Source organism: Condylura cristata, unplaced genomic scaffold (genome assembly GCF_000260355.1).
Source record: "Condylura cristata isolate star-nosed mole 26May11 unplaced genomic scaffold, ConCri1.0 scaffold00016, whole genome shotgun sequence".
NCBI lineage: Eukaryota > Metazoa > Chordata > Mammalia > Eulipotyphla > Talpidae > Condylura > Condylura cristata.
In genome coordinates this window covers 40,519,240-40,543,500 of record NW_004567117.1, presented here as the reverse complement: position 1 = coordinate 40,543,500, position 24,261 = coordinate 40,519,240, and the positions used below count along the sequence as shown (strand labels likewise).

The following is a 24,261-nucleotide window of genomic DNA, read 5'->3' as shown; positions in this document are numbered from 1 at the left end:
GGAGACACCAGCTACCTAGGCCTCCTGAGGGCTTTGGGAGCCTTACTGGGCACGGCCTGCAAGCGGCAGGTAGGACCCCCCCCGCCCCGGCGGGTGGGTGCAGGCCCGGGGCCCTCAGCCCACCTAGGGGGGCCAGGTGGAAGCAGCTGGCACAGCCCTGCCTCAGAGGGCCCAGGGGCGGGCGGGCTGCCCACACGGTCATGTCTTCAGACACACACCAGACAGCTTCGCTGAGACACGCTGGCCGTGGCCTACCCCGTCCTCAGGAAAACTGTCCCCCCCTCACCTCGGTGATAATGGCCTTGTGCCGTTTAATTCTCTTGAGCTCCTCCTCACAGCTCATGACGTACGACCTGGACAGCGGCAACGGCTTCCCATTCCGGCACAGAACCGTCTGGCACTTGCCCACGTTAGCGGAGGTCAGTGTGAAGGAGCCTCCCAGGTCCACAGGGTCGTGTTTGATGTGGCAGAGGACAGCGGCACCTCCAAGTTTCTGCCCAGCCGTCCCGAGTTTCCTGGAATTCAGAGGCGGCGTCAGCACCGTGCGCCGGTCCGTGCACTCCACGGGGCTGTGCGGCAGACCGGCTGCGGGGCCGCTCAGCTCTTTCCCCGGAGCAGGCACGGCAGGGCGCGTCTGCCACACAGGCCTCGTGGAAGGGGCTGCTCGTGACGGGCAGGGCGGCCCTCTACCCCCAGAGGCCCAGGAGCGGCTTTCTTCCTTGCCAGGGCACAAAGACTTTTCTCAGCAAAGCGAGAAACAGGAATGTATCTGAGGAAAGTGCAGTGAGTAGTCAGAGCCTGAGGTTCTTCATTCTTATTTAGTGCTAGAGGATCTATACAAATTGAACCTCACAGGGGCCAGTGAAGGGCACGTGTGTGACTCTCACACACACACACACACACACACACACACACACACACACACACACACACACTTTCCCTTTTTGCCCTAGAACAAGATGGTGGTGAGGACAAAAGCAGATGTGCCCAGTCTCTTGCCAAGGGTCAAGTTCTGGTCGTGCCATTCTGACCACGGCATCTCACCAGCAAAGCCAGAATGGCAACGCCGCCTACCTCGCTGGGTGGAATTTAGGGCATCTGGGGTACTCAGAACAACAGCGCGCACATATTCAGGGCCCGCTGAGCGTCAGCTAGTCCCAGCGCGAGCTGCCGGCGGCCGCCTTGGCCACGGAGGGCCTGAAGGGCGGTGCGAGAGGCGGTGCTGACTTTGCTGGACCCGCCTGTGCCCAGGTCCTCAGGGGGACTCTGCTCGGCCACGGGGGACCTGTGCGCCAGCGTTCATCAGCAGGTATTGTTTCTAACCCGACAGCAAAAACACTTCCTGTGGCAGATTATCAAGGGAGAGGAAAAGGCCGGACCTTGGCCGGCCTCGCGCACCACCCCCCCGCCCCGAACCCGGGGCGCCTGCACCCCCTCCCCGGTGGCTGAAGTGCGGGGCGGTGGCCCAGGGCTCTGCTACGGCACCCTAACAGTGGGGCAAGCAGCATGTGCGGAATGAGCAGGCTTCCGGCCTCAAGCTCGACCGTCTCAAATCCGCAAAGCTTCCACTACCTCGAGGCAGGGATCCCATTTCGGCGGCGGGGAACCTGAGATGGAAGCAGCCTGTCCCAAAGGGCCGTCCAGGTCCCGGGGGTTTCAGGGCCTCTCAGCTCCGGGTGACTTGGGAGAGGCGGAAGAGTGCTGGCCACAGCCCAAAGTCTGAGCGCCCAGTGGCGCCCCCGGGCCCACCACCAGCAACAGCTGGGGTCCCCGACTCCTCACGTCTCAGCAGGGGGCAAACACCCCCCAAAAGGCAAGAAGACAGAGCAGGGCGCCACGCCTCACCGCTGCATGACGATGAAGGTGTTGACCATATACTCGTCCTCGTTTTTGGTTTTCTGCAGCTCTTCCGCCAAGATGTCGCTCATGGTGCACTGCAGGAGCGAGGGCACCTCCACGTTGCGGTCCCCGTCAAACACGCCGTACAGGGCCTCCTGGTTGTCGCAGAAGTTGTTCACCGACAGGGCTGCGACGCACAGCCTGTGGGCGGGCGCCGACAGGTGAGGCCTCTGCCCCCCGCGCCCCGCTCTGCCCGCCCCCGTTCCTCACAGCTCGGACGGGAAAGACCAGGGGACAAAACTCAGCCGACAACTGTATAGTAGACACTGGCGGGGTCAAGGTGAGGGCAGGAGGCGCAAGGGACCAAGGTGTCGGCGCAGGGTGACGGGTGGCAGGAATGCCACGGGGATTACCTCGATGGAAATAAAAGAACCGGGGAAACAAGCCCCAGTGACTATGTCTCAACTTCCTTCTTCACGCAAAGAAGGATGACACACCCTGTGCACCTGAGCGGCCTCTCCGCCCTGCTGAGACTGCATGACGGATAAGGAAAGAAGGTGGCCACATCGTGGGGAATAATACTGGACAGTGACCCAGCTCTCCACACTCCTTTACAAGACCTGAAGGAGAACTCGCACATCAAGCAGAGACGAATAAAACAATGACAAAACCATAAGGAACACGACTTTCATGTAAACATGCAACACCCGTGGCGACTGAAAAGGAGGCAGGGAACTGTGAAGCAGCAGCGGTCAGAGAGCGGACGCCAAGGGGCACCGCCCGTGCGTGCCAGCCCTGCCCACCTCCTGCCAGGGGAGAACCTCGGGCTGCGGCCAGAGCGGAGCCCCAGCAGAGCAGGGGCCCCCGAAGTTGAGCAGGTGGGGTGGGGTGGGGGAGGGTCCGCAGGCGGGGATAGGGGGCGGCACTGAGAACTCACCGCCTGTGGAACCCCCACTTCCACCCCCCCCCCCGGAAAGGTCAAACTGCCCACGAAACTTAAACCAGCCACACCCTCCAGAAAGGACGGGATCGGGTCGGCCCGAGCTGCACCTGTCTGCTGTCCCCTGTCCTCACACCCGGAGTTCTTACACCTTACTTTCCTGATATGCCCGCACCTCTCCATAAAATACAAGCAAGCCTGAAGAGTCTGACTGCCGTTCTCAAGAAGACATTTGCATAGAAGGTTAAGGTAGGTTGGTGAAAAAAGGGGAAAAGAAGAAATTAAGACGGTGTCATGCTGGTGGCAAGACACAGCTGACGCCACGGAGTGGCCACCACCACTGCCGAGCTAATTCACAGCCTAAGGAGTTTCACGGAGCCGCTAACTAGTCGATGACGAGAGTGATCTCCAACGCGACAAGCAAGTCTCCTTGAACACTCTCCCAGTTGTGCAAACAGGCTTCAGAGAAGGATTAAGGGGCCTTCCAGAGCAGCAGAGATGCGGCTCCTAGTTGTGCCTTCTCCAAACCCCAGCCTCACCCAGAGATGCTGTGTCAATTACACCGTCTCCTAGCAACAGCCTCACAAAGACAGAGCAGGAGATGCCGTGCAGGCTCTCGCTTCACCGGCAAACAGCAGGTGGCCTCAGGCGGGCGGGAGGCGCGCCTCGGGGACAGGGTGCGAGGGTGTGCGCGCACTGACGAGGGGAGGCGGGCCGGGGGCGGCCCCGGCTCCGGCCCTGCACCCGCTTACTTGTTCTTCACCCCTGAAGCTTCTGTGTAGCCGTGGCTCCAGACGGCGGGGGCTCCCGGCGCGTCCCCTGCCGAGGGCTGGTCGATCTTGAAACAGCGGATGTTGCTAGCGAGAGAAATGGCGGGGACGGACTTGATTAAATTCAAACATGTGAGAATTGCTACCTGTATGTGAGAAATGGAAACCGCCGGGCACTCTGTACACCCCGGGCCTGGCTGAGTTTAATGTACTGAAATATTTATTAGCACCAGGCACTAACGACTCATCATAATGAAAACCAAGGGTGCACGCACAGACTGCGAAAGCAGTTTTTATCGGCCTTCTGTGGCGGTTTGCGCAGCTTTCACACACGCCGCGCTGGACGGTGCTCCCTCCTGGGGTACAGAGGGCAGCGCTTACCCTTGGCATGAGAAGTGGGCGTTCAAGTATAAGGTGGGTGTATTCTTACAACACCAACACCCAGACGAAGAAAGGGTGAAGCAAAAGCCATGATTATATTGTGGTAGGTCGGCGTGTGGGAATTCTGCAACCTCCATCCCCAAATCTGGTTCCTTTCTACCCACATCATCTCTTCGAATACTGCACCAGTACTACTAAGAGCTTGCCAAGCCCTGAAGCTTCCATTCTTTCCTCATTTGTACAGCCACTCATGCTTACACTAATATCATCAAATTACCAAGTAAATGAGTATTTTAATAAGTCACAGATTAACTACATAATATTTAAACTGGAGACAAGTTCTTATCTCAGCTCCCATATGCCTTCATTGATCCAGTGGGACCCAAAACAGAAATAATAAAAGTGTAGCCTTCCAAATGGGGTTTATTAAAAACCAGCCTTCCGAAGAGCATTCAGTGCCCCCAAACAGGAAGTCAAACAGACGTGAAGTAGGTTTTTAAAGCGGCTGGTTACCACATGGTGAAGTTCTACGGACTTGTAAACTGACCTAGTCTCCCCCCCCCTTTTATTTAAACAAGAGAAAAGGCACGTGTGTCATCTTTTAACATGAAAAAAAAAATCTTTGTGGTGGCCCTAAGAACATACATTATGTCTTTACAAATACCAAATACCTGCTTAAGGACCATTTAACTGTAAGAAGTAAATCTAATGTCATAGTATTCGCTGTGATTTTAAAAATAGCTACTGGAAAGTTCTTTTAAATTTAGAAATTTAAATGTATTTGGTTAAAACAAAATATTCTATTCTGAATTCCTAGAAAATGTTTATTCTTCCCTTTACCTCAAAAAACTGAAAAACATATAGCTCCTACTTGGTGCCAACAGAAATCGCAAAATCAAATCAACACCTGTCTACAGTGGGGCCATGTAATTCCCTTTTAAACATTCCCAGTCCTACCAGGAGAGAAGGGGGCACTAGAGAGTCACCCACAACACACCTGCGTCTGAGCGGGCACCGACATCACGAGTATGGCGGGCAGAGCCAGGGGCTTCCTCAGGCTCACCTGCGGCGCTTCTAGCTCCCTGCTACCTTTTTGAATCCCAAAGAAAAGCCTGAAGCTCCTTTCTGAAGACATATTTTCTATAGACCACAGAGCCTTCAAAGAACTCATCCCATTTTGTAGCCTGATGATTAAGGAAAAATAATCCTTAAATTTCCCTAAAATCCTTCCTGGTAAGGCGGCAATTTCTCACTCTCTGTCTGGCTGGGGCAGCTGTGGGGTGACCCGAGCGGACGCTGATGCATCTTTCCGCCGTCTCAGAGTCTGGAGGGGGGAGCTCAGTCGCACAGAAGATCCCTCTGGCCTCGGCCCGGTGAGCACGGAGCAAATGGGCCAGCTGCCTACAGGCACAGCAGCACGTGAGGTGGGAACCTGCCCGAGCGACTGAGAGCCACGGCCTTCTACATGCTAAACAGAAGGCAACGCTGCTCTCTGGGGGAACTAGGATTTCTCTCAGAATGGGCGTGTGTGCCTCACTGCAGCAGCTCGTGCGCAGGGAGCAGAAGCCCCTGGAGAGGAGTTAACACTTCCATTTTCTCTTACGCATATAAAATAGTAAAGTCACTCATCTATTCGGTTTTACTTCTGCTGTCCAATTGCATCGTGACTATTTCCCCAAGTCATTTTACATTTGTCCTGAATATGATTAGAGTTATGTTGAGGACTATTTCTGTGTCCAAGATGGGTACCAGGTTTCTGATTTCAGGTTAAATATCGCCACAGAAAAGTTTGGACTCAGTATGTAAATATTTTCAAAAGCTTGACATAATAGCTAAGACAAGTTATGCTAATTTATAGTCCTGAGCAACACCAATTTTAGAGGGGGAAAAGATATCATTTACATATTTTATTTACTATTTTCTTGTATACTAATATAGATGGACATGACCTTTCATGTAAAAATCTGTTCTTTGGTAAAATTTTACCATGTTCTATTATCTTCTGTTCTACTGACTTGTAAGAACATTTCCTGTTAAGAGAATATTGCTTTTATTTTTCATATTTTTTGCCAATGTTTCTGCTATGTCATTTGCCTATTAGACTTATTTTTGGTATCCTCTAGACTAGGCATTTAAAGCTTTTAGGTATAAAAAGCATTTTTATATGTAAATATACATAAATATCAAAGCCAATCTACATATACTGATTTCTCTGCCTGTGGTCCTCCCCTCCCCATTCTTGGATGAAAAAGCCCTTTTCTGACTTGTGATTAGACTCATATGCTCTCTTCTTACTTTTAAACATTATTTCATCTTATTGATTTAACTCTTTAATTTAGGTGTGAGATAAAAATTCCTCTTTCATTTTTCTCCAAACAGTAGTTTCTAGTTACTACCCAATTTTGATATAATTACCAATTATATCATTATTATGTCATATTTATAAAAGTACTCAAAAACTACCTGTATAAAGCGGAAATATATCTTGTTAGTGATGCACTTAGTCCTGAAAAGAGCCCTTAGGAGGTTTACCGACCAGCCCTCTCGTCTTAGAGAGAAAACGGGGTCTGGGAGAGTGAGAGATGTGAGCTGTGGCATCACATACTGACAGCAAGGTCCCTGTGGCTTCCCGGGGACACTATTTAGGGAGCACTTGTCAATTCTTTATAGAAATCAATGTTTTCATTAAGAACTTAAAAGATTAAAGAAAAAAAAAAGACTGTAAAATGGCCAATTCTATCCAGAAATCACTTTAAGGCTTTTCAAATTTTGGGCTGCACTGAAGTACATTAGTGCACCTAGGATGGCTTCAATAGATCACTAACCCACTCTCGTCTTGAAATTTCTACTTTTTTAGTTTTCCCAGTGACTAAAAGGCGTCTCAGCAGTGGCTGTCACAGCATGTTACAGTGTGTGGCATCACAATGACTAACATGTGCCAATGTCCGAGACTTACTTAATGTTGCGCTGCAAAGAAAAGCTTAAATAGTCTCCCAAATTTAAAGAAAATAATGACAACTCATAATCCTACCATCCACAGTATTGCACTATTGACACTGTTTTGCATCCTTTCTGGCACTTTCGAGGTGTGCACATAGTATCCGACACACACTAATGTGTTTTGCAAAATTGGGGATGTATTTGCACACTCGCCACTTAACATTCCATAGAGGCCTTTTGAGTTTGTAACACGACTACATCATCATTTTAAAAGGTAATTATGCTCAATTGTGGAGCATAATTGCGTGAACTTCAAGCTGTAACTTTCTACCGACATCAGTAATGAGAGTTATCAGTGGACTTTTCCTGAAACACGGATAGAGCTTCGCAGGCCCTAACTGCTCCACACTCCTAATCTTGTTTAAACCCATCTGGATTTTAGTTCCCAGTCGTTAGTTACTCCCACAAATGCACCTCTTTGAAAGCCCTTTCAGGACACCAGCATGAAGCAGCACCCAAGCCAAGGTGTAACGATTTATCTTGCGTGCTCTCTCCCTTTCCTCATTGTTTCTGTTCTCCTCATTCTCCTTCTGTTTAGATACCTCAAACATGTTCTGTAAGGACACAAGTCTCCAATTCTTTGACATAGTTTTGCCCTTCACCTTGGTGAACTACAGACTCGCAGTGGTGCAGACACAGCTCAGGAAGGCGCCAGGTCCCCTTTGCTCCCTAACGTTTTATTAAGCTGTCTCATCCACAGTGGCTACTGACGAGTGCTTCCCTATAGACACTTACTTCAGCAGCTCCAGGGTTTTGTGATCCAGGGCCAGGCGGGGGTTTCCAGTCAGGTCTAGCTCTTGCAGTTTGGGAGGCAGGTTTTCGGGTAACGTCACTTCGCTTAGCTCATTGCAGCTGAGGTCCACGCACTGGAGGAACAGCAGAAACAAGAGAAATGGCTCTTGCCGCTCAGGCGGCTGCAGGAGGCTCCACGTGTCTGCTCCTGGCAGGCCAATCGGCCTGGCCACCCACTGCGCTAGGCTGGCAAGTGCAGGAACCTACACGTGTCTGCTTCTACCGTAAACATTTAAAACAGATTTTGCTAAATGCAATTACATTTTTACTTTGAGTAACATACAAATTCCATATGACTTACTCTCCCATCTTTATCTTTTTATTTCTCTATTAAAAAATCAGTATTAACTGGCCCTCCCTGGTGGCGCAGCGGGTTAAAGCACAGCACTGAGAAGCTAAAGCCACTTCCGCATGAGTTGGATCCCCGCCTGTCCCGGAGGTGACCCACATGGCGCAGCAGACCTCTCCTGACCCGCCCGCTGCTCCCCTCAGCAGTGTACTTCATTGATCTGCCTGTTCTGCTCCTCGTTCTGTCTCTGGTGAATCCTCTCACCCTCTGCATCTCTGGCCTGTACCCCAGTTCTATATGAATAAATAAATCTTTAAAAAAAAATTAGTATTAACTGAAAAATCCTCTCGGTAACAGTTTTTCTGAGACCTCACAAAACTGTGGACCTGTCATGACCCTGCAGGCTACAGTTTCAAGGTCAAACTGGAACTCAGAAAGGCTTTCACATCACTCACTCACACATACACACTGCATAACAGGCAGGGAACAAGCATTCACAAACGAGAAGAGTCTAAGAAAGAAGGTAAATCAGAAATTGGTAAAGCCAGAACAGCTGATCTGCTGAGAGTGAGCGGGAGGTCGTGGCAAACCCAGACCACCCTCCCGGGCCTCGGCATGCTGCTGTCTCCGCTGCCTGGGAAACAGCGAAGCACACCAGCCTGGTCGTAAGAGCCAGCTGCGTGAGGCCTGTGCATGGGGGTGGCACAAGGCCTCTCCCACAAGGCCTCCTGAGGCGCTGCCCTGCTGCTGCCCAGAAGAGACCCAGGGGAAGGCTCGCCCCGCCCGAGGGGAACGAGAGCCAGCGGCATTTTTTATCTGAAAGAAAATGTATAACTTGTCGTCTGGCAGAAGGGGGGAGAAAACATTCCATTATCTGGTGTGTGCTGGCAGCCGATGATTATTTTTTTTGGCATCCGATGATTTTTAAAAATGCCTAATGAGCCTATTATACATCAGAAGATGGTTTTAAAGGCAAATTGTCCAAGAACTTGTCTTAAAAAATGGACATAACCATCTTTATTGAGAAAAATTTAAAAACACATGCCTGTTGTGGATGCGGGGGGTTGGGGGGTGGGGAGGTAGAAGTTGGAAATGAAAACCAAAGTTTCTGGAGGAATGTATTCTCTAATGACTTCCAACAACTACAGTGTTTCCATATGAACCTTTCATATCCTTGCTCCCAAACCATAGCAATGATATAAACTACACTGCAATTTTACAGAAGTGGTTTTTATTATGAGAACGTGGTAAACACATAGAAAGTTTGACAACTAGAAAATTTACCACCTTAATATAACTAGTGCTAACGTTCTGGACTATTACTTTCTTCTGATAGCCTTCATATTATAACAAAGAAATCCTTTAAAAAACTCGCTCAGTGTGGGTATAATTTTATTTCATCACTTAGTCATCAATCGCACTGCTGTAAGCACTTTCCATGTGTTCATGCTCACCACCACTTTTCAGAGCCCAAACCAGTTTAGGTAGAAGTGTAGTAAGAAGAAATACTATTAATCTGAACATTAATAAGCAGAAATGGATTATCTCCTTTTCGTTTGTTTCCACTATTGTAAACAGTGGTGGCATCATGCATACTCAACTGGTTTGAATGAACACTGTGATCACCCTGGTTAATAAGGGGCAATTCTGTCAGTACATTCTGTGCAGATCAGCACAGGCGAGACAAGAAGGTGTCAGTGCAGTGGGCTAGGTAGTGGCGAACGTGAGCTGACGGGCCAGGTGTGGGTCGCCTAGGACACAGGGCCGACAGACACAAAGCCAGGGCCAGAGCGTGCGGAGGGGCAAGACTGAAGGCAGTCTGGAACATGACTGAGTCTATGGACTTCTAGAAGGGTCAGCAGATAGGAAATTGTTCAATCTTCAAACTATCAGATTATCAGATGAGCTCATTAGGGCATTGACTTAAAAAACGAAGGTTGGCCACGGTTACGCAGCGCCTCTGAGTGGGTTCGCCGGCTGCTCGGGCCAGGCCATGCCGCCTCCAGGTTCTGAATTCACTGCAGCCAGTTCTCTCCCCAACCTCCTATCCTGGTTTCTGTCCGCATCATGTTTCCCCTGAGGAGCACAACTAGGCCTCGCTTCGCTTTAGTATCGTGTCCCTCTGGCCACGGCTCCCAAAGCCGTCCGGTGACCACGGAGGTTCCTCCAGCAACAGTCCTCCAGTTGTTCCCCGGCACCCGCCCCCCTCAACCTGCACTGAATTCCTCAGTATGTCAAATAAGGTTCCTTCAGCACTCACTTCCTCAAACGCTATATTCAGCTGTGTCAAAGTTAATTCTAGTTCCTGTATTTGTCATGTTCTCTTATAGTCTCTTATATGCTACTCTCTGTAAATGAAACTCGACACATTTTTCTTGCCTTTTACCTGCTAAAATGGTCTTATTCTTTTTTAGCACAGAAAGATGAGTTTAACTGGGGAAAGTACCTCTCTTTCTTTTTAAGACTCAGTACCCGTTCTCTTCTAATTTCTGTTTCAATCATATATCTTTCTAGAAGTTTCTGCTTATTTGTTTCTCCCACTCGATATGGCCTTCCAGAGGGCGGGCACTGCTTCTCCTCTGCCCATATCCCACCTCCAGGGCCTTGAAAGAGGATGCTCCACGCGTGATTCCGCTCAAAGGTTAACAAACAACCAACCCACCCATTTCTTGGTACCTGACAGCCCATTATCTCTGAATGGATAAATGAACCTTGTAAGCCCTTCAGCAATTACAGGTGCAAGCTACACAGGCATAAGTTACATTTATTCTAAGTAGCACCGCAATACAATCCCGGTGCGTTTTAACGCGACTGTTTATTCCTGCAGGAGAAGACATTACTTTCTGAAATGGCGGAGAAGCAGGGAAACATCCTTCTGCGCTTCTACACGCTGAAGAGGCTTGCTCCTGAAGACCCTGGGACACTGCTACACGGCGCCACCATGTGCTGCAGACGCAGGCGAGCTGCTGGCCTGGCACTCGTTCGCACTCACTACTCGCCCCAACGCTGGCCAACTGTGAGGCCTTCAACATACACTTCTGACGGAACCAGCTGGCAGTGAAAGTGGCTATTTAAAGGGTGTGCCTCTCTGTTTAATTCACTAAACGCTTCTTGAAAACACCCCATTGAGTAAAACATCAACCTGGCTAAAATCTGACTGACACAAGTTACCTTTCCTTCCTTCATGCCTACTCTTAGGTTACTTTGTTATACTACGAATTTCTGGTAAGGAATACTGAACAACAGGAACAAAGAGTGAGATAATGCATTGTTGAGAAGGAACTCATGATTTAGAGGAAAATTATTATTAGAACATTCAGATAGAGAAATCATGCATCGGGGAAAAAGGAATGCAATCTGATGTATGGCTTAACTGTCACGAAAGCTCAAATATCTTTATAAATCTATTTTCCTCACTAAACATTATGAAGAAATAGGCCTATCCATTTTCTTAGCAGGGTGTTATATATCATCTGCCAAACAGCTGCCTGCCCATGCTTAAGACAGCCACTTAATCTACAGGTTGGGAGAGATTCTGCAACAGCCTGCTTCTCCCTACTCCAGACCACAGCCAGCTCACCTCTGCCTGAGCTGCGACAGGCAGGCGGCTCCCAAAGGCCCTGAACCATCTTCCCAGTCCTTCGCCTTCACAAGGTTAAAAACTGCTGATGCGGGCCCTCCCTGGTGGCGCAGCGGGTTACAGCGCAGCACTAAGAAGCTAAAACCACTTCAGCACGAGTTCGATCCTCGGCCAGGAGGGTGATCCACATGGCACGGCAGACCTCTCCCATCTCCCCGCTGCTCCCTCAGCAGTGTAGCTCTTCAGTCAGCCTGTTCTGCTCCCCACTCTGTCTCTAGGGAATCTTCTCACGGCCCCTGCAGAGCTCAGACAGGGCCGGCTATTTATTTGCGTGTGTGTATAACTACTATGAAAAATGCACATGGTTTTTTGGAGAAAAGGGTATGGCTCGGAGTTAAAAAGATCTGCTGAGGCCTTCCCTGGTGGCGCAGCGGGTTAAAGCACAGCACTGAGAAGCTTAAGCCACTTCCGCATGAGTTCGATCCCGCCTGCCCTGGAGGAGATCCACAGGGCGCGGCAGACCTCTCCTGACCCACCCGCTGCTCCCCTTAGCAGTGTACTTCGTTGATCTGCCTGTTCTGCTCCCCACTTTGTCGCTAGTGAAGCCTCTCACCCTCCACATCTCTGGCCTGTACCCCAGTTCTATATGAATAAATAAATCTTTAAAAAAAAAAAAAAAGATCTGCTGAAATAAATTTGTAGATGAGAGTTTAGAAACAGAATAAACTAGTCTGAGTCAACCTACGATATCAACGCTGAGGGCGGACATGCAGTCTAGCACCCTGCCGGCCTGTCCTCCTGAGGCAGGGAGCAAAGTGACCAGCAATGGCCACCTCCCAGCAGCCACTGCCACCTCCCTCTTGCAGTGAACCCTGTTCCAAGCGGGACTCAGGACCCTGCATCTACAGCAAGTGTCTTCAGTGACCACTGCCCAGACTCCCAGCTCATCCTGGGACCGCTCCTGGCGTCTGGACATACAGTGCGGACGCTGAGATGACCTTCTATTAATAACTGGTAATTAAAGGACCTTGGTATGTCTTCATTTCCATTTTCCGACTTCCCAAAGAAGGAATCCCTTTTCTATCGCCCATTTTAATCCAGCATATTCTCTGTGTCTTTACGACGAAGCTGCTACTTTCTCTCGCCTCACTTTGGAAACGGGGACAGAGCTTGATTCCAAGAGACGTTCAACTTCAACAGTGGCCCATTACCAATACTCCACAATCCCCTTCCCAGCAAAAGTTTAACACAGGCCCTAAAGAAAATTTCACTCATGTACCTAAGTAAAAACCGTTTACTATGGCACAGCACAAACATGAAAATAATTTTCTGAAGAAAATTTAAGGCATTTGAAAAAATGCTGTTCACCTGGTTAATAAGAATCAAGATATCATGGGAACATGGAAAGTCTGACAAAGTTGCTGACACGGTATTTAAATTACAAATTTCATTCACCATGTGTCAACACATTCACTTCAGCTGTTTAAACACAGTTCAAAAGAGTTAGAATAAGTTACTAATTGGCAACTGCTCAGTTAAAGGCTGGGGCAAGACTCCCTCACCAAGGCCGTGAGCGGCGGGGTGCGGCGGAGGGCGGAGACCTGAACTGAGGGCCAGTCCCCGGCCAGGTGGCTGTGGCGTCATCGGCCATGAGCAGTCGCTTCCACGATCCAGCCTGCTTATGTGGGGCCTCCAGGGCCGTGTTCTCCTGCCCAGTGGCCCATGCTGATCACCATGGAGAGGAAAAGTGCTCCACTGGGCAGGGTCTGTGCCGGGACGTCAAGACCGTGTGGGGCTTTGAAGGTCAATTAAAAGTGCTCGCCAGGGTGGGGTCTGTCACACTGAGGAGCTGTGTGTGGACCTCAGACACACTTGGGCTCACCAGAAAATGCTGAAAAATACTTTTTCTGACCTTCCCCTAACTCCAGAAACTGATGTCTGGTGATGGCACTAAGTGACCTCACTGGTTATCAAAAAGAAAAAGAAAAAGAAAAGAAAAAGAAAAACCCAGCCAAATAACCAGAAGTAAATTTTATCTGATTAGATGGCACCTATAGTTTCTGCTTCAGGGCACAAGAATATGGATACATTTATCAAGTTTAAAAATTCAGAAGCACCTTGTAGAAAATTCAATGGCTATGAATTCTAAAGAGAAACAGAGTAGGCCAGGAATACTGACTCTGTGTTTAGGAGTCTGGGGTGTCTGGAGAGAGGTGGGGAGACTTCATCTTTATTCTGAGAGTAAAATCAGATTTTTATATAGAGAAGACCGGTTCACTGATAAACCCACAACTGGAGAAGCACCACCCCCAACTGTTCTAGGTATCTTTCCTCAGTTCGGGGCACAGGACTAAAGCAGAGAGAAACTTCTTTACTGATCTCGCCAGAGAGCAATTGGAATTTTTAAAGTAATGTGTTTAACCTTTCAAATAATAATAGATTTTAAGGCTTTGGCCACAAAACTATAACTAAACACTTTCTTTGAATCTCTTAAAGAAAGACAGCTTGGAGCAAACTAGCTAGTTAAATATACCATGATCTCTTCATCTTTAAATTATGTTATCTGCAAGTTTGTATAAATGAAATGATCTTATTTACCAAAACACTTCAGACTTCACTTTATTTTCAATATGCTATAACTTAGGGTTATTAACTCAGTCCAGTTTTAATGTAGGCTGGAGTATCTCAACTCAGGAAAATATTATTTCTTTTACATTGAAAGCATGCTTTAGGTTTCAGTTTGCAGTGAGGGCTTTCATAGGTTAGGGTACAGCAACTATTTATCAGTAATTTTCTTTTAGGTGGTTTAAATATGTGTGTCAAAACTCAAACTGCAACTTAAAATATTCTCATGTGAAACACTAAAATGTCAGAGTTCTAACACATGAACTAACTACAGGTGATCTCCATAAAGAGGGGAGGTTCATGGCCCCTGCCCCACTTAATGACGGGTGGAGCGAGGAGAAGCAGGAGACTGGGAGGAGCCTCGTGGGGCAGAGAGACACTGACGAAGTTCTGCTTCCCTTTCAGCTCTGGAAATGCACCGGGCTGTGGGGGCCGTGCAAGGAGGCCCGCTGAGCTGAGGCACTCGGAAGACACAGGGGAGGGAGCCGTGGGAGGGTGGCGGTGGCAGCTGTGGATTGCTGATTTTGCTCCCTTCACCTCAGACTTGCCCAGCCCCTTCTGTCTCTTATCATTCCCCAGCAGAGATGCCTTAGGGTCCTGGAAAGCCTTGGGCCTCGGTGGCCTCGGTTTGGGCCGCCCCTATTTGGCTGGGCATTTGCCCACGAGGGCATGGGTAACATCAGGCATTTTATTGGGAACCTACATTCTTTCTTGTCTTCTCTCTCTATGCACACTAATCTATTAAATTTGTTTCACATTAAGAGTTTGCCATCTTTATGCAGTGGAAGGGAGAACCCATGTAGAGTATGCAAGCTCAGGGGTTCTGGGGTGCCCCTCATTCTGCATACTAACACTGTAAAAACAACACCATCTGTCCAAAGCTGCAAAACCTACACTTTGTACATAAAACATACTTGACATCGCTCATCCCTTCCCACAGACGCCCAACAACAAAACCTCTATCTGTAGAATTCAGGAATCCAAGGCAGAGTCTTGGAGAGGATGCATTTTCACAGAGCAAGATTCACAGCTTGCACAGTTTAGTTAAAATCTGTAATGTCTGAATGTCTATTTGCATTTAAACCCAATCCTACCATGAACTGCAATACTGCATTAAACGGACAAAAGTGCGGCCAGCAAACGCCGGGCGGGTCTTGGGCTGCTCCCCCATGCCCCAGCCCCGGGAGCTGGGCCCACGGGCCCACGGAGGACCACAGCGCACACCCGCGCCGAGAGGCTTTACTGAAGGAGCAGAGTCGCACACGTGGCTGACAGGCGGCCGAGCGGTCGCCCCCATCATCACCACCACGGCTGCACCTGACGGAAAACTCGGGTTAATTCTGACACTGATGGAGTTCGCACTATGTGCCGCTCCCATTTCAAACGCCGGACACGTATTCCTTCATTTCCTCTTCACAGCAGTACTGTGAAGAAATGACTCTTCTTTCCCTCATGTTACAGAGGAGGAGATGCAGCAATCAAGTAACTGGGCCTGAAGCCACATGAGTGGGAATCCAGATCGGCCTCTGTTCAGAGTGCTGCCTCGTAACCACTGTGGAAAGCACTCTGTAGAAAGTAAAAGTGAAATCTTTCTTCACGTTTGTGACAAACATCCTGAAGTGCCACACCAGTGTGTGGAAGGCCATGTGCAAAGCGCACGGCTGTCAGCAAACACGCACACGCACACACGTGCGAGCGCACAAACCCATGAAATGTCTGATTTGCACCTCAATCATGTAAATGCACAAAAAAGGCTTCATGAAATGTGTGCAAGCTGGTCAAACTGCCTTCAGATGTCTCTGAAATGCCGTCATCTGGCACGTAAAGCTGACTTCAGGGGGGCCTGAGCAGTGACGCGTGGTTGAGGGCGGCGGCTTTTGTTCCTTTTGGGGTTAAACGGGCTCTAGGTCTGTAAACACGAGTCGTGCTAATCGGATATGCTCGAGTGCCAATGAAAGACTCTGGTTAGTTACATAAAGGATCTGTGACTTTTGCACCAAAAACACAGGAATAAACTTTGCCAGGCGGCTCTCATTCCAGGGGCTCGCTGTCCCCCCCGAGTCCCTGCCCCATCTGCGGCCGCCGTCTACACAAGTCACTCCGTTCTCAGCAGCCCAGTTTCCTCACCTATCAAAAGGGAATCACAACTGTTCTGCCGGGTTCCTTAAATTGAGGTGAGCGTTTGCTGACAGCGATGCTCCGCCTGAACATGGAGTCAGCGGGGCGGGGGAGGACCCCCTGCAGCAGTGGTAACTTTTTTTTTAAGGTTTATTTATTTATGCACTGGGGTGCAGGGGTAGTGAGAGGAATCACCAAAGACAGAGCGGGGAGCAGAACAGGCTGACGGGCGAAGTCCACTGCTGAGAGGAGCAGCGGGCGGGTCAGGAGAGTTTTGCCGCGCCGTGGGGGTCACCTATAGGGCGGGGATCGAACTCGCACTGGAGCAACTGTGTCTCGCTTGCAGTGCTAAGCTTTAGCCCGCTGGGCCACCAGGGAGGGCCAGTACTGGTAACTTCTACAAACTGCTCGCACACCTGCCTCAACCTCGGGGGTCTCCCATCCAGCCTGGAAACAAGCGGCACAAGAACTGGCAGACGGGCGGCAGAGTTGAGTGGTTGTGGCACCCCCCGCCACAAGGGAAACACAAATTTCCCGCCCCGGGTCCCGTGTTTTCGTTTCTGATTTCCCCCTCTGACAGCTCAGCAGCGTAGTGAGGCCCAGAGGCTCAGAAGGATGGAGCAAGGACGGCGAAGCAGGGCACCCTGAGGAAATCCCACAAGCCTGCAAGCGTCCTGAACGGGGAGTCAGAATACACGTGCCGCGGCTGGGCCAAAGCGGAGCCCCAAGCACACACCTTGATCTCTGGGAGCTGCATGACCTCGGGGAAGACCTCGATGCAGTTGGAGTGGGCGATGACGGTGTGCAAGCGCCTGCAGCTTGTGATGGTGGTGGGGACGGCCTTCAGCTTGTTCCCGCTCACGTCGATTTCTTCTAGTTCCTCCAGCTTTGCCATTTTACTAAAAAGGATGAGATCCATGGGGGAGAGGGTCACGAAGGGTCCACAAGGCAATTTAAAAAGAAAACAATAATAAGAACCAGGGGGAAATTTGCTGTGGTGCTAAAGATTCCTTAAAGATTTCCTTGTGCGAGTCATTTTAGTAAAGGACAGTTTATTTTGCTGTAGTATCTACGTACTGTAACGTCGCCTTTCCTATGACAAAAAACAAACAAACAAAAAAAAACTAACTTCAACTCTTCAAACTAGTAACTTAGGAATGAATGTCCTTTTCCTTTTAACATGTGTGTGCATTAGGTTATGCTGACAGCGACTGCTTTGCTGTATAGTTTTATGCAATGAAATCCTCCTCAAAATGTTCAAAAGTTAGTGCCAGACTCTTCATTGAGTATGTTATCATCATGTCTGGAAAAGAAGTACACAGAAAATAATGGGTAGTGGGCCTGGAAAATGACGGCAAGTCTAGAAATCAGGCCCAGGGCCAGCTCTGCCCTTCCACACAGAAAGGCAGTCAGAGCACGAAGCAGTCACTGTGCCTAGCGCAGAGTCCACACCGCGCTAGACCTCGGGGAGGCAGGGCTGAAGGACACAAGCGAGTCACGCCCGCACTCCTGAGGAAAGCTGGCTGAGGACGCAGTGAGTCACGGTCCCCCGAGAGACGGAGATGACAGCAAGATGGAACTCTGCATGAGGCGAACTCGGGCCTGGCCACAGGGGAAACCTCCTGCCCTGGGCGGGACCTGGGCATTCAGCACTTGAGCAGTGCGAGTCCTTCCAGATAAACTGTCATGAGATAAACTGTCATGAGATCACTGTATTTTCTGACTAAAACATCGCAAACCTCATCCCTTGGCAAAATGAAAGTAAGAAACAGAACACAAGTTTAATCATAAACATCAAGTGAGGGGCAAAAACAAGGGACGGCACAAACCCCAAGCCCAACACACCCCGAGAGAGTGAGCGCTCAGGCGGCGAGTGGCGGCCCGTGCCTGAGCGCAGTCCCTGAGCGCAGCCAAGGCAGGCCGGGAGCCGGGGGCGGCCTGTGCCAGTACTTCGCCTTGGCCCAGTGCTGATTTGCAGTCAGCAGCAAAATACCCTAGGACTGCTGTTAGCGTCCTTGATGTGTGGGCATGTGCTCCGAGTGGAGACCTGCCAGGGCCTTGGAAGTGCAGAGAAGCCTCACGCCTGGCTGTGGGTGTGGATTCACTCACCCAATATCCAGAAAGTAAGATATGAGGGGAAATGGAAACTTCCAAGAGCGGTTATCTGTACTGCCACACAGCCTCCGAAGCTGCAGGGGTCCCCAGTGCTTTTTATATCACAGGCACAAAGACCAATTACATCTATTTCCCACACAACACTGTAGGCTAATTTTTAAAAAATGTTTGTATTAACTGGACTATCTAAAAGGAGTAAAAGACGGCTCTCCCTGGTGGTACCACAGGTTAAAACGCAGCACTATGAAGCTATCTACAGCCACTGCAGCACCAGTTTGATCTCCAGCCAGGGAGCAGACCCACATGGCGCAACAGACCTCTCCTGTCTCACTGCCCACTGCTCCCCTCAGCAGTGTGTTTCAATCAGTCTTCCTATTCTGTTCCCCACTGTCTCTGGTGAATCCTCTTACCAGTTCCTGTATGCATAAATTAATAATTTTTTTTTTGAAAAAGGAGTAAGAAATATATACTTGCTAAGGAACATCCAAATGTTCCAAAATCATAAGAATATTCTAGTTACTGGGTCAGTGAACCTAGTCACATTAGAAAACCCAACCTTTCTCTTCAGGAGATGCTGTCTGTGATGTATGTAAAACACAACTGAGGATAAGAATCAAAGAGGAACAAGCTTTACATTATTGGGACAATAAGCGTTCTAGCTTTCACCTTTCCATCTATGTGCCCATTTTCAGAAATGCAGTCAAAAACACACTTGTGATCCTCATTTACCTTGCTGGAAAGCTCTGAAGGCGGTTATAGGCCACGTGGAGGACCTTCAGGTGGGGGTGGCCCGTCAACAAGGGCACGCACTTATCTGTCAGGTTGTTGTTTGTCAGATACAGCTCCTGCAAGATGCTGCTCGTCTCCTCAGAAAGTGTGGCTGGAGGCAGGGCTTCCAGTTTGTTTGCAGATGCATTCAGGAATCTCAGGCTGCAATGATAAAATGCAACAAAATCCTGTTGCTATGTCAGAGCTCTAGTCTGAAAGCCTGAACAAATGGAGAAGTTTTCTGATTTATGCCTGGCATGTGGAAAACTGGGCTTAGAGACTGAATTTAAAGAGCAGCCTAGTTTTTGCAAGCACCTGGATGCCGAACTCCACTCTCCGTGGCGAACGCAATCGCTAGCTATATATGGGTACGTGAGGTAAATACAAAGAAAGAAATTAATTTTTATGGAAGCACAAAGATGAGCTCTTATAGCAATAGCCAATCTGGCACTGCCTCACATGATGACTAAATCAGTTACTAAGTCCTTTTCACCATGAAGTGCAAAGCATTTTTTACTGACATTCACGAGTGTAGGAAATTATGTGTTCTATATTAAAACAATGGAATATTACACAGCAGTAAAATGAAAACCATGAACACATATACCAGATGGGATAAATCTCACAAAAAGAGTGCAATAAGCCGGTAAGAAACACAGTGCATGGTTCTACAGACTGCAGAATCAGGCAGATTTCAGAGGTTGGAGGTGAGGGTGGGGCAGCGTCTAGACAGGGATCTAATTTTTTAATATGACAATCCTCTGGCTCTTAATCTGGATTCTGGTCACACAGACTACTACTTTCAGAAAATCCATCAAATGCTACACTTACAACTTGCCCTTTTCTATATTTACATTAGACTTCAATAAAATATGTATTAAAACAATACATATGTGGCCCTCCCTGGTGGCGCAGCAGGTTAAAGCACAGCACTGAGAAGCTTAAGCCACTTCTCATGAGTTCGATTCCCGCCTGCCCGGGAGGTGACCACATGGCGCGGCAGACCTCTCCTGACCCGCCCGCTGTTCCCCTCAGCAGTGTCCTTCATTGATCTGCCTGTTCTGCTCCCCACTCTGTCTCTGGTGAATCCACTCACCCTCCACATCTCTGGCCTGTACCCCAGTTCTATATGAATAAATCTTTAAAAACAAAACAAAACAAATAAGACAGATATGCTACAGTTGCTCAATGAGAATGAATGCTAGATAAAACAAAAGAATGCTTTCATACCTAAGGTATCTAGAATCGTCAAAAAGTGCAATCTTTCCGTGATTATTATGAAGCACAATTATTATGTTTCACAACACACCACGCAAAACTAGAGAACTGAAATCAGAGTCCTTGCAGGAATCAGGTTCCAAATCACTGAGAAAGGAAAGGGAGGGGAGGGAAGAGGAGTGGGGGGTGGGTAAGGGAAGAAAGGAGAGGGAAGGAAGGGGAGGGGGAAGGGGGGGTAGAGGACAGACAGAGGAACCTCCCACTTGGCCTTGGGCCTCTAGTTTGTGCTCCATGGTGAAGCTGCAGCCATGCAACACAGAGGGCTCCCCAAAGGCCACCATTGTTACCAAGGTCAAAGTGGCATGTTGCTCTACCTGGACCTACCCTGTAAGTGGCTCACCATTCTCCTGTTTTAAAGGCGCCTGGGCTTGAAACTTTTAGTATTCAATTCAGAACTATTCTGCCAATGTGTATGTTTGGAAAAAAGAATACAATTTTTCTTCAAAAGGGAGAAGATGGAATAGCAAGCACAGGTATTCTTAATCCTGGGTTTAAAAAGAGCACTGTACACCCAGGGGCCCGCAGCAGGGCTGTGATTCCAAGCTCTAAATCCACTAATTTAACACTTTCCAATCCTGCAACCCCCACCACTTACTTATACCACCACCCCCAGTTCCACTACTATCTGAGGAAAAGCAGCTTCCCCAAAATAGAACATTTTCCATTAAAGAAACACGTATTCCGTTGACATTTTTTTAAAAAAGGAAGTTAGAAAAGAGCTGTACAGACCATAAATAGTCATGGGAAATTATAGTCGTGTGTGCTACAGAGAAGAAAATAAAGGTCATTCAAGCAGTTTCTGAAATGGTTTTGAACTCGGAAGGAAACCAATTTCAGCACCATCGTTTTTTATTTTTATGAATTTGTTTCTTTAGGCTCCATTTATATCGACCTGATTTTAAAACTCTTCTAAGAATTTCTTCAATGTAGAATTAGAAAAAAAGAAAAATTATTGCCCAAAACCTATGGACTGGGCCCTGCTGGGACACTGACAGTCTCGTTAAACCCCAATTCTTTAGGAAAGACACATTTACAGACACATCCGTGGCAAGAAAAGGGCGCAGAGAGAAAGATTCACAAATGTTTTCCGAGTTTTATGCCAGAAGAAGAGGAGCTGTTTGTCTTGAAAGGGAGCAGACAGACACATGAATGCGCATCTAGAAAGTGTGAAAGCGGCTGAGGCAGCCCTCTCTAGTCCTGCGAGATGCGCCCTGGCGTCTTGCTGAAAGTTCCTGTACTGAAGGTGCTTTATGCCCTTGGCAGGGACTCAAGCAGGGAAGTAGCTAATCCTGCTGCTCCAGGAAATGAAACTACCTGCCTCGTTCCAAAGGAGTTCATTTGAGCTTACTAAAGCCAGACCGACTCATCTTGCTAATTAATGGCCAGAGAGCAAACAACTGGACGGAAATGATTTATTATAATGGTCTCAGAAAAATGCAATCCCATACCCATCCTCTTAATAAGACACATCCACAATCTCCCAATGTTTCAACAGGAGACAAATTAATTGGCATCATGGTCTAGTGCTGTACTCCCACCAAAACGAGTAACTACTTTAATAGAGCACTATTTCTCGGGTATGGAGAACAGTTTTGTTCAAGAACCAGGGTAACCTTGGCCCTTCTTTCAAAACCTCCAAAATGCTAAAACCCTAAAGCACTCAGTTTGATCTCAAAAGGAGGTGATAACCTCCTCCACTTCACCCTCACCGGTGTTTGTGATAACTGCCCAAGCCTGGTTCATGTGCCAAAGGTGTTTCATCAACACGACCTGTCGCCATGCGACCCGCTATCAACGGGAGAAAAAGCAGTACCATGTTGCCATTTTTTCCCAATTCTATGATCCCCTGTAGAGGTTGCAACTCTTTCCTAACTTCTATTTCTTCTAGTTCTCCCTTTATCCCAGAGATGCACCCCTCATAGTTCACAGGAGACAGAAACCGCAGCTGAGAGAAGTCAAATCATTTGGTCATGGTTAAATGACAACTAATGCCAGAGTCAGAAATAAAATCCAGATCTCAAGAGTTCACTATTACCTCATACACCTCTCTAAAATCCAAATGTAAAAATAGTCACAATGAAACACTTTCCCGAGGACAATGCCACAGTCCTAAAAAAGCTGTGGTCAGGGAGAGCGCCTGCCGGGCAGCGGGAGGGTCAGGCACACAGCGCCCCAAGCCCATTCCTAAGAGAACTTACAAGTCACAGAGAGCAAGCCTCAGGGAGGCCCTAATGCGTCTGGAGCTGCCACCACAGCAGTGCCACGACCCCTTTCCTGCTACTTGAGCAATTCCTGCTCTGTGGGCGCGGTCTGCCCAACTGCTCGGCTCATCTCGACTTTGTGGTTCTGTTTTTGTTTGCTTTTCAGCAATTTTCTCGCACACCTGTAACATTTACAGTCAGAGCCTATCCCTGAAACAAAGCATGGATTTGGGAGCACAGATTTGCCTACACACTCCAGTGTCCTACATTTAACTAATTTTTCTTGCGCTCAACACTGTAACTTGTATTCTACTAAAAATGCAAAAGGTTAAGATCCTCAGCCTAGCAAATCTCTTCTGCTTTAGACAACCCCTGATTGCTGATCCCAAGTCTTCCAAAAGTGTCAAATGCTCTAGTTTCCTCCCCATCTGTCTTTGCAACACGGCACTTCTAACAATCCCATCTCTCTCCATGGCTAATAGCTCTTGAAGCCTTTTGAACTGTTTATGATGCTAACCAGAGTATAAGCTATAATTTACACCCAGTAAAGATGTAACATAAACATGTACACTGAAAAAGTTTTATGAAACAATACTTAACCTTACTGGATCTCAAATGGTATTTTCTATTCCATTTAACTTTTTAAAGTGCTGTAAAAACTCATGGAATTAAGGTCACATCCCACTCATTAGTTTGAGAAAAAGAACCACCATTACTATCTGGCAAGGCCACTGAATCATGAAGCTCACCTGTGAAGATAAAGCACAGAGAGCCTAACAGAATCCACATATTATTCTGGAAGGTCTGAAAATCTATCTGCCTGGCTGGTATAATGTAAAGATCATTAGCGTACAGACTACATGAACTAAAGTTAATATACAGATGCAGGAACTGTTCAACAAGATTCAAAAATAACTTGCTTTTAAAATTAAGTATAATTAAAAATCAACCAACAGAGATGCACCACTCTAAATTAACCTCATACCTTATTTCAGTTTCACCAGTTACCATCCCACTGATGTCTTCGAACTGGTCCAGGATCCAATCCAGGATCCCATGCGGCATTTCAGTATTGTCTCCTTAATCTCCTCTGCTAGTCTTATTTGTCTCGTATGACCTTGACACTTTATGGCCTTGACACCTTCGAAGAGGGCTAGATAGTTATGTGGATTGTCTCCCACTTTAATTTTGTTTGATGTTTTGTTCTCATCAGAACAAGGTAATGCATGTTTGGCTAAAGTATAGAGAAGTGAGGGTGTGTCCTTCTCAGTGCCCAGCCGGCCCATCTGAAGGCAACTGCTTCTCAATTTCAACCCCCAGAGGTTCCTATTAAGTAGCCAGGGTATGTATTCCACATTTACAGAATTTAGAAGTCTGATGATTAGCCAAGTTGAATCAACAGAACTAAGGACCAGAAATCTGCATGCTTAATAAATAATCCATGGGATTCTGGAGCCACTCTCAGAAATATGGTTTTATTCCACTGTTTTGTTCCTCAAAACACCGGAAGTTCACAAGATAATTCTCTTCACTTAAAAAAAATGGAGTAGAATACTCAGTTCCCC

At 48.0% G+C, this 24,261-nt stretch overlaps 1 protein-coding gene across 1 annotated transcript in view; it reads right to left on the bottom strand.

Moving 5' to 3' along the window:
* The window catches only part of PHLPP1 (PH domain and leucine rich repeat protein phosphatase 1), a 238,911-nt gene that overhangs the window by 3,792 nt on the left and 210,858 nt on the right, over positions 1-24,261 (bottom strand). The window contains exons 13-18 of the mRNA XM_012725795.1: positions 19,179-19,379; positions 17,071-17,233; positions 7,666-7,796; positions 3,532-3,636; positions 1,846-2,040; positions 273-515 (exon numbers count right to left, since the gene is read on the bottom strand). Coding sequence (XP_012581249.1) covers positions 273-515; positions 1,846-2,040; positions 3,532-3,636; positions 7,666-7,796; positions 17,071-17,233; positions 19,179-19,379 — 1,038 coding nt within the window. The remainder of the gene's footprint in view (positions 1-272; positions 516-1,845; positions 2,041-3,531; positions 3,637-7,665; positions 7,797-17,070; positions 17,234-19,178; positions 19,380-24,261) is intronic.